Source organism: Eubalaena glacialis, chromosome 9 (genome assembly GCF_028564815.1).
Source record: "Eubalaena glacialis isolate mEubGla1 chromosome 9, mEubGla1.1.hap2.+ XY, whole genome shotgun sequence".
NCBI lineage: Eukaryota > Metazoa > Chordata > Mammalia > Artiodactyla > Balaenidae > Eubalaena > Eubalaena glacialis.
Genome location: NC_083724.1, coordinates 13,625,052 through 13,642,635, shown reverse-complemented (window position 1 = coordinate 13,642,635; position 17,584 = coordinate 13,625,052). Strand labels below are relative to the sequence as shown.

General features: G+C 40.3%; 1 protein-coding gene across 1 annotated transcript in view; it reads right to left on the bottom strand.

Annotated features, from left to right (window-relative positions):
• Positions 1–17,584, bottom strand: part of TTLL11 (tubulin tyrosine ligase like 11) — a 242,034-nt gene that overhangs the window by 173,366 nt on the left and 51,084 nt on the right. Inside the window, exon 3 of the mRNA XM_061200992.1 lies at positions 15,252–15,385. Coding sequence (XP_061056975.1) covers positions 15,252–15,385 — 134 coding nt within the window. The remainder of the gene's footprint in view (positions 1–15,251; positions 15,386–17,584) is intronic.

The window sequence follows — 17,584 nt, the reverse complement described above, 5'->3', positions numbered from 1 at the left end:
TTAAGCAAGGGGCACGAGAACAGCATGACATATCTAAGCAGGAGGTGAAGTTCTATTTTGGGCAACAAAGGAAATAAAACTTGAAGCAGATGGGGAGGTGAAGCCATGGCTCCTACAGAGTCTTTGCCAGCGGCCCTGAATCATCTGCCTTCTTCTGACAGCTGGAGTCCCCTCGCCTCCGTCTTTTACTAGTTATTCACAACCCTGGGCCACTGCTTCAGCCTCTCAGGATGCCGTGCTGCACCAGCAGGAGGCGTTCTGGCTTCTGCACAGGCTCCCGAGCTTCCTGAGGAAGCGTGAGAGCTCTGGGTGGGGGTGGGGTTTGGGGCATCCCAGGGAAAGGCTGGCGGCCGACCACCCGGAGCTGTCCCTGGCTGGCATCGCTTCGGTGAGTTCCTCATGGCTCAACTCTGGCCCGCACTCCTGTAAAGTGACAGGCTGGGTCCTGATGATACCCTTGGCCGCAGAGAAGCTGACTTTTGATGACTAAACTCACAAGAGATGAAATTTTTAAACCATAGCATCTGCGTACTAATCTGCAATTCAATTTAGCAAATATACTTGAGTTCCAACTATGCACAGGCCCTGTGATGATAGGCACCGGCAATACAAAGGTAAATAAGATGAACCCAGTCACTCGCTGCCCTTGTGGTACTTAGAGCAGGAAAGGAAGATAATTAGATGTGTAGTCACTAAGCAGTGTCATAGGCATAAGTACTCTAAAGAGAGGAAAACAAGGTACCCCCTCAGGCATGGGGGGCAGAGGAGGCTTTATAGAGAAAGTAAAAGATAAGCAGCGTTCTGAAGAATTGGCAAAATAGGTCAGGTGAAAGAAGGCAGCCTTGGAAGTGGGAGCAAGTGCCCCAGGCAAACGGAGAGGCGTGTACAAAATGCAGAGGTGGCAGAGGCTGGGGTGCCGCTGAGTGCCTACAAAAGTTGACTATGGAAGGAGACCAGAGGAAGAGGTCGGAAATGGTGCGAGCTGAGGCCGCAGAGGTCGGAGGGGCTCTACAAGGCACGTGCAGAGGTCCAAACCTCACACTCTGGATAAACCATCAGGTGGTCCAAAGTCAGCCATATCAGCATCTTGTGTATATGAAGGAAAGTGATTCAAATAATCTACTCACCAGAAGGTTCTTTGACAAGCGTGGAATCAGGACAAGGAATATAAGCTCCAGGTTGCAGGTTTTCTTTCTGCTTGACTCTGACCCACTTAGAACTGCACACTTTCCCAGTTCCTAAACCCAGTGGAGAACTTTGTTCTCTGGGGTTATTTGCAAATAATGCGTTTCATTCAGCCTTGAGGAGCTGAATCAATAAACGCTAACTGAGGATGAAGCTGGAGAGGAAAACGGAAGGACGCCATGCTTTCCGGTTCCCTCCAAGAAACTGCAAACCATTATTGACCAAGGTTTGGGCTTGATTTGCTGAAAAATTCTTCTGCTACGAAATGCAAACTCCTTCACCATAATAAATACTGTTGTGATAACAAAACTGTACTTTTCTCAAATACCCAGATGGAAGACCATATGCAAAATAAACTCTAAGGAATTTTTTTTATTGGCCATCTGCGAAAATTGGAAAGAAAGCCAACATCCTCCTCTAAACTTCACAAAAATTTCCACTGAGAATCCTGCTTGCTTCTGCCTAGTGCCACCTGCTGATTGTATTTGGGTACCAGTTTTGCAAATGGATGGGGGGTAGGGATGCGGATCTCCCCCTTTCTTGAACAAAGTAAATTTAATCCTAATTGACAGAAGAAATAAAATACCCACATATTGTCAGGTTTTAGAATGTTTTACAGCTACTCACACCTCTTCCTGTTGTTGGCAGGAATCCCAGAGCACCACCCCCCAAAACACACACCTCTGAGCGCTCACTTCCAAGGCACTGGGAAGACATTGTTTAACCTCACAATTAAGTGTGCTGTTATTGAAGTCTCATGTGTGGCTTTACATGTCACAAATGTAAATGCACATATCCTTTAATACAGCAATTCTATTTTGAGATTTCTATCTGAAGGAAATGCTGGCACAGGTGTATAAAGATACCTGTACGAGGGTGTTCCCTACGGCATTATTTGTTGAACCAAAAAAATATGAGAATTACCTAAATGTTCATCAATAGGGGAATGCTTTTAAAATTTATGGTGCATTCATACAATGGAATACTATGCAGCAGTGACATAAGTGAGGAATAAGTGACAGGGCCGGGGGTTTCCAGCAAACAGCTAAGGTGGGGTCTCATAGTCTTATTCCACCTATGCCAGACCCTGAATCAGCGGATTCCAAATTAGTGCTCTTTTAGAAACAAAGAAATCCTCCTTTATATTAGAGAACTCTCCAGTTCTAAGACCCTTCAGCTTCTCCCAAGTGAAACAACCAAAAAATGGACAAAATACAGTAAGTCCCCTACATACAAACCTTCAAGTTGCGAACTTTCAAAGATGTGAACATGCATTCACATGTCCAATCACGTAAGTTAGTTCACGTGTCTGGCGTACATTGTCACGTGCGTGCATCCTCTACAAGTGGTTGTGCTTTTGTGTACTTTACTGTACAGTACGGCATAGAGTACAGTAGTACAGTATCTTTATTTCAAGCCCAGGACGTCCGAAAGCAAGTGTAAAAGCAGCGGTGATGTAGCTGGTACTGCTAAGAAGCGCCAAGCAATAACGTTGGAAACAAAAGTGAAAATAATTGAGAGAGTGGAGCAAGGCAAAAAGACGGTAGACGTCGCTTGTTCTTACAACATGAATTGTTCAACCATCAGCATGAATCTAAAGAACAAGGACAAGATCATGGAACATATGAAGTCTGCTGTGCTGATGATGTCGACAATAATATCAAAGAAGCATGGAAAACTGATGGAGGAGATGGAGAAACTTCTCAGTGTGTGCATGCAGGATCAGCATCAGCGTCGAGTCCCACCCAGCTTAATGCTGATTCAAGAGAAAGCTAAAAGCCTTTATGAAGACCTGAAGAAGAAACATGGCAAAGAATCAGAGGGTGCATCTTTTAATGCCTTCCATGGCTGGTTTCATCGGTTCAAGGCTAGAGCCAACCTTCACAACGTAAAAGTAAGTGGAGAGGCAGCGAGTGCAGATATGGTAGCTGCCCAGGATGAGGAGTCCAAAGAGATTTTTAGCAACTTGGTGACCCTCAGCAAGAAGCTGGAGCTAGATCTGCAAGAGGACGACTTCACTGAACTCCTTGCTGTGCAACACATGGAGCTTACTAATGAAGACCTGATGGAATTGGAGGCCCAGAGAAAGGACGAAGAGAGGCAAGAGGAAGAAGAAGTAACTGAAGAACTGAAGAGATTCACGACACAGGAAATGGCAAGGGGGTTTTCTTTATGTGAGGAGGCACTGTTAGTTTTTGAGGCACAGGACCCAAACGTAGAACAGTACACAAAGGTTGCAGCAGCTGTTCAGAATGCAATCCAGTGACACGGTGGTGTCATCTATGACGAGAAAAAAAGAGCTACTACCCAGACATCACTGGATCGTTTTTTCAAGAGGGTAGATAGACTTGAATCCAGCAAGGAACCAGAACCTGTGCCATCAACATCAGGCATGAATGAAATTGCAGCTTGCCCTCCATCTCCTATTGCTGACGATCCTTCAGGTCTACCATATCCCACCTCCTCTCCCTCCTCCAGTCAGTAACTCTTCTTGCCTGTTCACTCAATACCAGCCCCTGTATGCCAGCTGTTGTACTGTACTACTGTACTTTTCAAGATACTGTACTGTAAGATTAAAAATGATTTTTGTGTGTTTTTTATGTATTATTTGTGTGAAAAGTATTATAAACCTATTACAGTACAGTACTATATAGCCTATTGTGTTAGTTGGGTACCTAGGCTAACTTTGTTGGACTTAACGAACAAATTGGACTTACGAATGTGCTCTTGGAATGGAATTTGTTTGTATGTAGGGGACTTACTGTATATTAAACAATGGTTTTCAAGGCACTGGACATAGAGTAACAAAGAACAGTGATTCCTGAGAGATGGGAATCAAATGATGTGAGCTCTGTGATTGTCTCAGTTTACTGTTTTGTGGGAGAGTCCAGGCTGTAGCACAGAGAGGTAGAACTCCGGTGGAGCCCAGTGGACAATCTGAGTTGAGGAAATGAAGCTATGAATCAAGGGAGACTAAGATAGCCAGAGTTCTCAGGGAAGAGTCCTGGAGAGACTTTTGCACAAAGAGAGAACTCTGGAGATCCACAGAGAGTCTCCCTTGCATACTTAGCTGAGTACAGATCAGTGCATGCTTGTGAGGAAACCACCTGACGCCAAGGAAAGAGCCACCCAAAAGGACTGGAGGTAACAGTGCCTGAAGCCACACAGAACCTGCAATAGTGTCTGTTCTCACCAACCAGACTGGTAAACACCATTATGCACAGAGCATTAGGAAGAGTACATATACAATCCTTGCCTCAGTAGTGATGAATAACTAGCCTTAGATGGAGCACTACTCCAGTCCTGCCTAGCAAACTTTGAAAACAAGACCCCAAACCTATTTCCATGTAACTTAACTGGATCCCACAACAAAGTTCAAGAATATATATAGGAATGCAAAAATACCCAATATCCAAATAAAGTAAGATTCACCAAGTCTGGCATCCAGCTAAAAATTACCAGGCATGAAAAGAGGCAAAGAAATAAGAGCCATAATGAAGAGAAAAACCAATCAATCAAAACCAACCCAGAATGGACACAAAATTAGAATTAGCAGACAATGACATTAAAACAGTTGTTAAAATGCATTTCATATGTTAAAAAAGCTAAGTAGAGCTATGGAAGATATTTTAAAAGACCCAAATCTAGCTTCTAGAAATAAAAACTACAATGTGTGAGATGAAAAGTAGACCAAATGGGATTAACAGCAGATTAGACATTAAAGAAGAAAAAAATAGTGAACATGAAGAAAAAAAAAATAGAAACTTTAAAATGAAACAAAATTTAAAAAAAACGAACAGAGCATCAGTGAACTGTGAACTGTGGGACACTTTCAAATGACCTAATATATGTGTCATTGGTGTCTCCCAAATGAGAGGAGATGGGATGGACAGAAAAATACCTGAAGAAATAATGGACAAATATTTTTCAAATTTTATGAAAATTATAAACCCACAAATCTAAAAGCTCACTGAACCCCAAACATGAAAAACATAGACAAAATTACGTCAAAACACATCAAATTATTCAATTATCACAATCAAATTATTCAAAAACAGTAATAAAGAGAAAATATTAAAAGCAGCCGGAGAGAAAGGACATGTTATATACAGAAGATCAAAGATAAGGGTTAAAACAGATTTGCTGTCAGAAACAATACAAGCAAGGAGACAGAGGAGTAACATACTAAAAGCATTGAAAGAAAAAAAAATATATCAACCTAGAATTGTATACCTAGAGAAAATATCTTTCAAAACCAAAGGCAAAATAAACTTTAATAAATACAAACATTGAAAGAATTCATCACCAAAAGACCCTTAACACAAGCTAAAGGAAACTCTTTAGGCTAAAGAAAAATTACACCAAACAGAAATGTGAATCTACACAAAGGAATAAAAACCACCGGAAATGGAAACCACATGAGTACATATATGATTTTTTTCTTCTTGTTATTTAAATCTCTTTAAAATACAATAGAGTGAGGAGATTGGTTCAAGATGGCGGAGTAGAAGGACGTGCACTCACTCCGTCTTGCGAGAACACCGGAATCACAACTAACTGCTGAACAATCATCGACAGGAAGACACTGGGACTCACCAAAAAAGATACCCCACATCCAAAGACAAAGGAGAAGCCACAATGAGACGGTAGGAAGGGCGCAATCACAATAAAATCAAATCCCATAACTGCTGGGTGGGTGACTCACAAACTGGAGAACACTTATACCACAGAAGTCCACCCACTGGAGTGAAGCCCCACGTCAGGCTTCCCAACCTGGGGGTCCGGCAACGGGAGGAGGAATTCCTAGAGAATCAGTCTTTGAAGGCTAGCGGGATTTGACTGCAGGACTTCGACAGGACTGGGGGAAACAGAGACTCCACTCTTGGAGGGCACACACAAAGTAGTGTGCATATCGGGACCCAGGGGAAGGAGCAGTGACCCCAGGGGAGACTGAACCAGACCTACCTGCTAGTGTTGGAGGGTCTCCTGCAGAGGTGAGGGGTGGCGGCGGCATACCGTGGGGACAAGGACACTGCCAGCAGAAGTTCTGGAAAGTACTCCTTAGCGTGAGCCCTCCCAGAGTCAGCCACTAGCCCCACCAAAGAGCCCAGGTAGGGTCCAGTGTTGGGTCCCCTCAGGCCAAACAACCAACAGGGAGGGAACCCAGCCCCACCCATCAGCAGTCAAGTGGATTAAAGTTTTACTGAGCTCTGCCCACCAGAGCAACAGCCAGCTCTACCCACCACCAGTCCCTCCCATCAGGAAACTTGCACAAGCCTCTTAGATAGCCTCATCCACCAGAGGGCAGACAGCAGAAGCAAGAAGAACTACAATTCTGCAGCCTGTGGAACAAAAACCACATTGACAGAAAGATAGACAAGACGAAAAGGCAGAGGGCTATGTACCAGATGAAGGACCAAGATAAAACCCCAGAAAAACAACTAAATGAAGTGGAAATAGGCAACCTTCCACAAAAAGAATTCAGAATAATGATAGTGAAGATGATCCAGGACCTCAGAAAAAGAATGGACGCAAAGATGGAGAAGATTCAAGAAATGTTTAACAAAGACCTAGAAGAATTAAAGAACAAACAGAGATGAACAATACAATAACTGAAATGAAAAATACACTAGAAGGAATCAATAGCAGAATAACTAAGGCAGAAGAACGGATAAGTGACCTGGAAGACAGAATGGTGGAATTCACTGTTGTGGAACAGAATAAAGAAAAAAGAATGAAAAGAAATGAAGACAGCCTAAGAGACCCCTGGGACAACATTAAATGCAACAACATTCGCATTATAGGGGTCCCAGAAGGAGAAGAGAGAGAGAAAGGACCCGAGAAAATACTTGAAGAGATTATAGTCGAAAACTTCCATAATATGGGAAAGGAAATAGCCACCCAAGTCCAGGAAGCGCAGAGAGTCCCATACAGGATAAACCCAAGGAGAAACACGCCGAGACACATAGTAATCAAACTGGCAAAAATTAAAGACAAAGAAAAATTATTGAAAGCAGCAAGGGAAAAACGACAAATAACATACAAGCGAACTCCCATAAGGTTAACAGCTGATTTCTCAGCAGAAACTCTACAAGCCAGAAGGGAGTGGCATAATGTACTTAAAATGATGAAAGGGAAGAACCTACAACCAAGATTACTCTACCCAGCAAGGATCTCATTCAGATTCGATGGAGAAACCAAAAGCTTTACAGACCAGCAAAAGCTAAGAGAATTCAGCACCACAAAAGCAGCTCTACAACAAATGCTAAAGGAAGTTCTCTAAGTGGGAAACACAAGAGAAGAAAAGGACCTACAAAAACAAACCCAAAATAATTAAGAAAATGGTCATAGGAACATACATATCGATAATTACTTTAAACATGAATGGATTAAATGCTCCAACCAAAAGACACAGGCTTACTGAATGGATACAAAAACAAGACCCATATATATGCTCTCTACAAGAGACCCACCTCAGACCTAGGGACACATACAGACTGAAGTGAGGGGATGGAAAAAGATATTCCATGCAAATGGAAATCAAAAGAAAGCTGGAGTAGCAATACACATATCAGATAAAATAGACTTTAAAATAAAGAATGTTACAAGAGACAAGGAAGGACACTACATAATGATCAAGGGATCAATCCAAGAAGAAGATATAACAATTATAAATATATATGCACCAAACCTAGGAGCACCTCAATACATAAGGCAACTGCTAACAGCTATAAAAGAGGAAATTGACAGTAACACAATAATAGTGGGGGACTTTAACACCTCACTTACACCAATGGACAGATCATCCAAACAGAAAATTAATAAGGAAATACAAGCTTTAAATGACACAATAGACCAGATAGATTTAATTGATATTTATAGGACATTCCATCCAAAAACAGCAGATTACACTTTCTTCTCAAGTGGGCATGGAACATTCTCCAGGATAGATCACATCTTGGGTCACAAATCAAGCCTCAGTAAATTTAAGAAAATTGAAATCATATGAAGCATCTTTTCTGACCACCACGCTATGAGATTAGAAATGAATTACAGGGAAAAAAAGTAAAAACCACAAACACATGGAGGCTAAACAATATGTTACTAAATAACCAAGAGACCACTGAAGAAATCAAAGAGGAAATCAAAAAATACCTAGAGACAAATACAATGAAAACACGATGATCCAAAACCTATGGGATGCAGCAAAAGCAGTTCTAAGAGGGAAGTTTATAGCTATACAAGCCTACCTCAAGAAATAAGAAAAATCTCAAATAAACAATCTAACCTTACAGCTAAAGGAACTAGAGAAAGAAGAACAAACAAAACCCAAAGTTAGCAGAAGGAAAGAAATCATAAAGATCAGAGCAGAAATAAATGAAATAGAAACAAAGAAAACAATACCAAAGATCAATAAAACTAAAAGCTGGTTCTTTGAGAAGATAAACAAAATTGATAAACCATTAGCCAGACTCATCAAGAAAAAGAGGGAGAGCACTCAAGTCAATAAAATTAGAAATGAAAAAGGAGAAGTTACAACAGACACCGCAGAAGTACAAAGCATCCTAAGAGACTACTACAAGCAACTCTATGCCAATAAAATGGACAACCTGGAAGAAATGGACAAATTCTTAGAAAGGTATAACCTTCCAAGACTGAACCAGGAAGAAATAGAAAATATGACCAGACCAATCACAAGCACTGAAATTGAAACTGTGATTAAAAATCTTCCAACAAACAAAAGTCCAGGACCAGATGGCTTCACAGGTGAATTCTATCAAACATTTAGAGAAGAGCTAACACCCATCCTTCTCAAACTCTTCCAAAAAATTGCAGAGGAAGGAACACTCCCAAACTCATTCTATGAGGCCACCATCACCCTGATACCAAAACCAGACAAAGATGCTACAAAAAAAGAAAATTACAGACCAATCTGACTGATGAATATAGATGCAAAAATCCTCAACAAAATACTAGCAAACAGAATCCAACAACACATTAAAAGGATCATACACCATGATCAAGTGGGATTTATCCCAGGGTTGCAAGGATTCTTCAATATATGCAAATCAATCAATGTGATACACCATATTAACAAATTGAAGGATAAAACCCGTATGATCATCTCAATAGATGCAGAAAAAGCTTTTGACAAAATTCAACACCCGTTTATGATAAAAACTCTCCAGAAAGTGGGCATAGAGGGAACCTACCTAACATAATAAAGGCCATATATGACAAACCCACAGCAAACATCATTCTCAATGGTGAAAAACTGAAACCATTTCCACTAAGATCAGGAACAAGGCAAGGATGTCCACTCTCACCACTATTATTCAACATAGTTTTGGAAGTCCTAGCCATGGCAATCAGAGAAGAAAAAGAAATAAAAGGAATCCAAATTGGAAAAGAAGAAGTAAAACTGTCACTGTTTGCAGATGACATGATAGTATACATAGAGAATTCTAAAGATGCCACCAGAAAACTACTAGAGCTAATCAATGAATTTGGTGAAGTTGCAGGATACAAAATTAACGCACAGAAATCTCTTGCATTCCTATACATTAATGATGAAAAATCTGAAAGAGAAATTAAGGAAACACTCCCATTTACCATTGCAACAAAAAGAATAAAATACCAGGAATAAACCTACCTAGGGAGACCAAAGACCTGTATGCAGAAAACTATAAGACACTGATGAAAGAAATTAAAGATGATACCAACAGATGGAGAGATATACCATGTTCTTGGATTGGAAGAATCAATATTGTGAAAATGACTATACTACCCAAAGCAATCTACAGATTCAATGCAATCCCTATCAAATTACCAATGGCATTTTTTACGGAACTAGAACAAAAAATCTTAAAATTTGTACGGAGACACAAAAGACCCCGAATAGCCAGAGCAGTCTTGAGGGAAAAAAACAGACCTGGAAGAATCAGACTCCCTGACTTCAGACTATACTACAAAGCTACAGTAATCAAGACAATATAGTACTGGCACAAAAACAGAAACATAGATCAATGGAACAAGATAGAAAGCCCAGAGATAAACCCACAGACCTATGGTCAACTAATCTATGACAAAGGAGACAAGGATATACAATGGAGAAAAGACAGTCTCTTCAGTAAGTGGTGCTGGGAAAACTGGACAGCTACTTGTAAAAGAATGAAATTAGAACACTCCCTAACACCATACACAAAAATAAACTCAAAATGAATTAGAGACCTAAATGTAAGACCGGACACTATAAAACTCTTAGAGCAAAACATAGGACGAACACTCTTTGACATAACTCACAGCAAGATCTTTTTTGATCCACCTCTTAGAGTAATGTAAATAAAAACAAAAATAAACAAATGGGACCTAATGAAACTTCAAAGCTTTTGCACAGCAAAGGAAACCATAAACAAAACAAAAAGACAACCCTCAGAATGGGAGAAAATATTTGCAAACGAATCAACAGATAAAGGATTAATCTCTGAAATATATAAACAGCTCATGCAGCTCAATATTAAAAAAAAAACAACCCAATCCAAAAATGGGCAGAAAACCTAAATAGACATTTCTCCAAAGAAGATATACAGATGGCCAGAAGCACATGAAAAGCTGCTCAACATCACTGTTTATTAGAGAAATGCAAATCAAAACTACAATGAGGTATCACCTCACATCAGTTAGAATGGGCATCATCAGAAAATCTACAAACAACAAGTGCTGGAGAGGGTGTGGAGAAAAGGGAACCCTCTTGTACTGTTGGTGGGAATGTAAATTGATACAGTCACTATGGAGAACAGTATGGAGGTTCCTTAAAAAACTAAAAATAGAATTACCATATGACCCAGCAATCCCACTACTGGGCATATACCCAGAGAAAACCATAATTCAAAAAGATACATACACCCCAATGTTCATTGCAGCACTATTTACAATAGCCAGGTCATGGAAGCAACCTAAATGCTCATCGACAGACGAATGGATAAAGAAGATGTGGTACATATATACAACGGAATATTACTCAGCCATAAAAGGGAACGAAATTGGGTCATTTGTAGAGACGTGGATGGATCTAGAGACTGTCATACAGAGTGAAGTAAGTCAGAAAGAGGAAAACAAATATCGCATATTAACATGTATATGTGGAACCTAGAAAAATGGTACAGATGAACCGGTTTGCAGGGCAGAAATTGAGACACAGTTGCAGAGAACAAACGTATGGACACCAAGGGGGAAAAGCCGCAGGGGGTGGGGGTGGTGGTGGGATGAATTGGGAGATTGGGATTGACATGTATACACTGATGTGTATAAAATTGATGACTAATAAGAACCTGCTGTATAAAAAATAAATAAAATAAAATTCAAAAAAAAATTTTTTTAATAAATAAATAAATAAAATTCACAAGGCAGATCAAAAGACTATAATGGCCAAGACAACTTTGAAAAAGGAGAACAAAGTTGGAGGACTTTCACTACATGATTTCAAGACTCCTTATAAAGCTGTAATAACCAAGACAGTGAGGTATTGGCATAAAGATTGACAAATATACCAATAGAATAGAGTAGAGAATTCAGAAATACACCCAACACATGTTTGAGCAACTGTTTTCAACATAAGTGCAAAGGCAATGGGGGGAAAGGTTAGTATTCTCATCAAACATTTCTGAAGCTATTTGATATCTCATGTAAAACAAACGAACAAGAAAAAGTGAATCCATACCTCACATTATATTAAAAAACTAACTCAAAACAAATCATAGACCTAGACGTAAAACTATAAACTCGGCTACAAAAACATAAGAGAACATCTTTGTGAACTTGGGTTAGGTAAAGATTCCTGATATATGACACCAAAAGCATGATCCATATAAGAACAAATCAGTTAACTGATCCATCAGAATTTAGAACTTGCTCTTCAAAAGATACTGTTGAAAGGATGAAAAGACAAGGCACAAACTGGGAGAAAATATTTGCAATTGGTACATCTGATGAATACATGTGTTCAAAATATATAAAGAACTCTCAAAACTCAACAATAAAAATAACTCAATTTTTTAAATGGGTGAAAGATGTGAATAGATATTTCATCAAAGAATATATTTGGATGGCAAATAAGCACATAAACAGATGCTCAACACCATTTTTAAAAAATAAATTTATTTATTTATTTATTTATTTTTGGCTGCATTGGGTCTTCGTTACTTTGTGTGGGCTTTCTCTAGTTGCAGCAAGCAGGGGCTACTCTTTGTTGCGGTGCGCGGGCTTCTCATTGTGGTGGCTTCTCTTGTTGTGGAGCACGGGCTCTAGGCACGCTGGCTTCAGTAGCTGTGGCACAGGGGCTTCAGTAGTTGTGGTGCACAGGCTTAGTTGCTCCGCGGCATGTGGGATCTTCCCGGCCCAGGGCTCGAACCCGTGTCCCCTGCACTGGCAGGCGGATTCTTAACCACTGCGCCACCAGGGAAGCCCAACATCATTAATGATTAGGAAAATACAAATTAAAACCAATGAGAAACCACTACACACCTGTCAGAATGGCTAAAATTAAAAAGACTGACTATTACCAAGAGTCGGCAAGGATGTGGAAGAACTAGAATGGTCATAGTTGCTGATGGGAATACAAAATGGCACAACCCACTTTGGAAAACGATTGGTACTTTCTTTAAAATTAAATGGGCACCTACTATATGATCCAGACATTCTATTCCTATGCATTTACTCAAGAGAAATGAAAACATATGTTCACACAAAGACTTATACATGAATGTTCATATTATCTTTATTTGTAACAGCTAAAAACTGGAATCAATCCAAATGTCCAGCAGCAATTGAAGGTATAAGCAAACTGTGATAAATACATTTAATGGAACACTCCTTAGTAATAAGAAGGACTGAATTATTTATGAAACAATATGGCCAAATCTCAAAACATGTTGAGTAAAAGAAGCCAGACCCCTCCCACCCCCAACACACCCAGAAAAGTATCTGCTGTATGATTCCATTTATATAAAATTCTAGAAAGTGCAAACTAATCTTGACTGAAAACACATCCACAGTTGCCTGGCAGTGGAAGGTAGAGGGCAGGGAGGAGAGGAACAAAAGGATTATAACTGGACATGAGGAAACATTGCGGATGATGGATATGTCCATTATCTTCATTGTGATGATGGTTTTATGGGTTTTATATATATATCAAAACATAGCAAGCTGCAAAGTTTAAATATTTGCAGTTTAACTGTACCTTAGTTAAAGCTGTTTTTTAAAAAAATTATGAGACAAGTAGGCTATCTGCAGAGTCTCAAAATATCTCCCCACAAGATACTTAATGATTACAAAGGGAAAAGTAGTAACTTTATAGTCGAGAAACCTAGCAGACACTACCTGAACTAAGTGATCAATATTAACATCACCAGAATTAAGACATCTTGACATCATGTATCTCTCCTGATATGCTGCACTGAGAAGGTCACAGCATCACTTTTGTGGTATTCTACCAAAAATGTGTAATCTGAATTTAATCATGAGAAAAATCAGACAGAACCAAGTTGAGGGACACTCTTAAAGAAATAACTGGTCAGTACTCTTCAAAAGAATCAAGGTCACGAAAGACAAAGACAGACTGAGGAACTGTTACAGCTCAGAGGAGACTAAGGAGAAATAAAAACTAAAGGCAATGAGGGAATATGGGGTGGATGCTGTACCAGAAACAGGTCATTAGTAGGACAACAGGAAAAATGCAAACAAGGTGTGTAGATTATTTAGTAACACTATATCAATGTTAATTTCCCAGTTTCAGTAATTATACAAGATGTTAATATTAGGAGAAGCTAGATGAAGGGTGTATGACCTGCATGTGAATAGTCATGGCAGCTTTATTTATAATATCCTCAAACTGGAAATCACCCAGATGCCCATCCATCGGTGAATGGATAAATAAGTTGGGGTATATTCATAATGGAACACTATTCACCAATAAAAATACAAACGTCTGACACAACAAACACGGATGAAGCTCAAAAACATAATTCTCAAAAAAAAAAAAAAGACTCAAGAGAGTACATGCTGTATGATTCCATTTATGTGAATTTCTTGAACAGGCAGAACTAATCTATAATGAGAATGCAGATCAGCAGTTGCCTGGGCTGGGGGTGGTGAGGCATGATGGCAAAAAGGCACAGAGGAACTTTTGGGGATGACAGCAATGCTCTTCTCACTTACCTGATTTTGAAGACACAGTTGGTATCTATCTCATTTAAACTCAGTCTTGCAGAATACTTAAATATAGAGTTGTAGAAATGGGATGGAAAGTTATTCCATGTAGCGACAGGGGCGTGAGCAAAGCCACAGAAGTGGGAGATTGAGGGGTGAGTATAGGGACCAGCCGATCGTTTGTTTTTTTTTTAATTAACTGTGCTCATAATTTGCATACAACAAAATGCACCCATTTCAAGTCGATAATTCGAAGAATTTTAAGAAATGTGTACAGACCCATGTGACCACCATTCCATAGAGAGCTTCCTTTTCAAAATTACCACTTCAAGCTGTTTTTGTTTACTGTTTGGATATGGAATGGGTCGTTTGAAAATTGATTCTGGAACAAATTTAAGGCAGGACACTTAAAAGGTTTCCCCCTCAGTTTGTCAGACCTACTCACTGGTCTTGAATGAGAGCCCAACCTCCCACATTTCATGCCACGAGGTGCCAGGGAGACCACACCTCTGGGATTCACCCAAACGGCCCCAGTCCACGTGTGGACGCAACAGTCTGCTCCAGCTCTGACTCCCTGGCTCTGAAGACGCCCTGACCCCATGATCTAGCTCCTGATGCCATCCTCAGGCCTGTCTCCTGGTGTCAGGACCCACTTCTTCAGTTTACCTGCCTGTCATCCTACCCATTCAACTCTGCAAGCTGCCATGATCGCGGCAACATCTGCTGTGTCCTGTTAAGACACCCCTAAACCAGTCTCAGCTTCCTGGGGACCCCTTGCCCCAGCTCCCAGCACACAGGACCCAGGACCAAGTTGCAACCATCATAGAATTCAAGGGTCATGGGGACGGAGTGCCACCTACCTGAGCCACAAAGAGCTGGAACTCGTCGGGCAGAATCCATGAGCGAGGGTAGAAGTTGTACTCCTCAGGAAAGAGATTCTGCATGATTCTTACTGCTCTGCTCAGAGTAATTTTACGCACCATCTCCGTCATGCCTGGGGAGAAGAGAAGTTGTGAGGTTTTAACAACAGTGGGCCACTAGCTATAAAACAGCCATTATTGGGGACTTTTAAAACCACCCACCCGACATATTCACTTTTTCAGACAGGATTTTAAAAAAAAGGTCTGAGTGGTTCCCCACAGCAGTGATTCATGGTTTGGAAAGACCTAGCAAATTAATGAAAAACTTGGAATAGATGGATATTTTTTTCTCATAAAAATGAAGCATCAATTTAAAAGAATGAGTTTCCACCTAGTTTATTATTCCACTCTTTGTCAGCCCCCTAGATAACAAATAAAGAGAAGAATTTATATCTTGCACTTAAAATTTAATATCCTCTCTAATTCTGGGCCACCACATATACCTCTGGGATTCCTTCCATCTTATACCCTGGAGAATATTAACTCGTGGACTCCGGTTACATTATGAGAAGCTTAATTAAGTTGCTTTGTTTTAATCTTTCATGAGTATTAAAGGTATAAAACAGAAAAATACACACCTTTCAGCAGAACATCTGTCTCCTTGAAATAAGGCCACGAAGCGGAGAGGTTAGCACAGCATAATTTATAGTTTAAGGGGAAAAAATGGAATCTGTAGGAGTTCTTCAGTTATGAGTACTGAAACTGACATTGATCAGATCTCATTAATTTGCCCAGAGGGGATGGAAATGTCTCACTTATAAAACATTTTAAAAGAAGGGTAGTTTTTTTTCCTTGTCACATCTTTAGAAATGCTGACAAGAAAAGAAACGGAGTATATATCTTAGCAAATTTTAGGCAAATAGGTAAAAATTATTTAAAATTTTAGCATGCTTATTTCTTAAGGCAAATATCACTGCTCAAAAAAATGGAGACTATAAATGGGCTTCACCCTGAAAGGGGCTACACAGTTCCATCAATAACTAGAAATTTGCTAGCAAAGTCATTTTTAATAGAAAGTACAAAGTTCCATGTCAGCTTGGCATGTCCAAATTACTGCATTGCAAATGGGCAAAGTCAGAATGCATGAGGTTTCTCTAAACTACGTTCAGGAAGCAAAGGGTGAACATTGAGAATGAAGGTTTTAATAATCTACTTCTTGCTTCCCTCAGCATATTAAAAAGAGCAATAAAAATCTAAAAGATGGCAACTTCAAGATGTCAGTGCCTAGGTTCTTAGTTCTTGTTTAGAAGGAGATAGAGAAGGATTAAATAAGAAATAAAGGAGCTTTAAAGGCACTAATAAACTGTGCTCTAACACAGCTTCTCCGATATTAGAGAACACTCACTGAGGACACTTTTCCGAACTTCCCAAGAAATCAGTATGGGTCCGGAAAATTAGAGCTATTTCCTTTTATTCCCCCATGAAATTAGAATTTTTGAGTTACAAACACCAGAGCTGAAGTACACGAAATTCCAACTTCTTCGGAAACGTTTTAGTTGTATTTCACATTTTAGTTATAGTATTAAACTAAAACCCTGCTTAACTGAGTGCAACACAGCACCTTACCGCAAATACGTGATGCCCCCTGGCCAAACAGTGTTGTGGTATTGTCCGAGTTTTAATGGCAATGTGACAGGAGAAGGTTTGCTTTCAGAAATCCCTCGGCAGGTCAGAAGGACTCCCAGAACACACATAGGAGTGCTGTGAGTACAGGAGTGTGGTTCGAATGCTCCAGAGAAGTTTTGTGAAAACCAATGTCCAGCAAATGGAGTAAGTATTCATTTTAAATCTGCGATGGCTCCTTTTGTCATGTGGGTCACCAGCCCCTGCGCCGGCTAACAGATCTGTTTCTGAGTTTACATCTGCGTCTGTCTCCAGATAGTTCTCTACAAAAACCAGCCAACTTAAGAAGCATCCCTTCAAGCCAGTGGCTACTTTTCCCACATGCTTCTGAGCCACAGGCTGTAGACGGCTCACCCCGAACCCTGCCTCAATGCCTGTCTCTGGAAGGCAGCAGTGTCAACCTCCCTTAATCCACTTTTACTGACACCTTTGTTCCTCCGCCATCTTTAAGCTGCAGGGGAAAGCATCTCTGAGCCCTCACGAGCCCCCATGTGGTAGCTGCTAGCATCCCTGCCTCTGGCAGGGGCTCAGAGACAGATGTGGGCTCTGTCATCTGTCAGTAAGATGCGGACAAGAGTAGCTGCGCCAGAGCATATGCTTCCAGAGTAAATCTGTAAAGAGGGAGGTCACTGTCAGGCCATGCTGGCTCC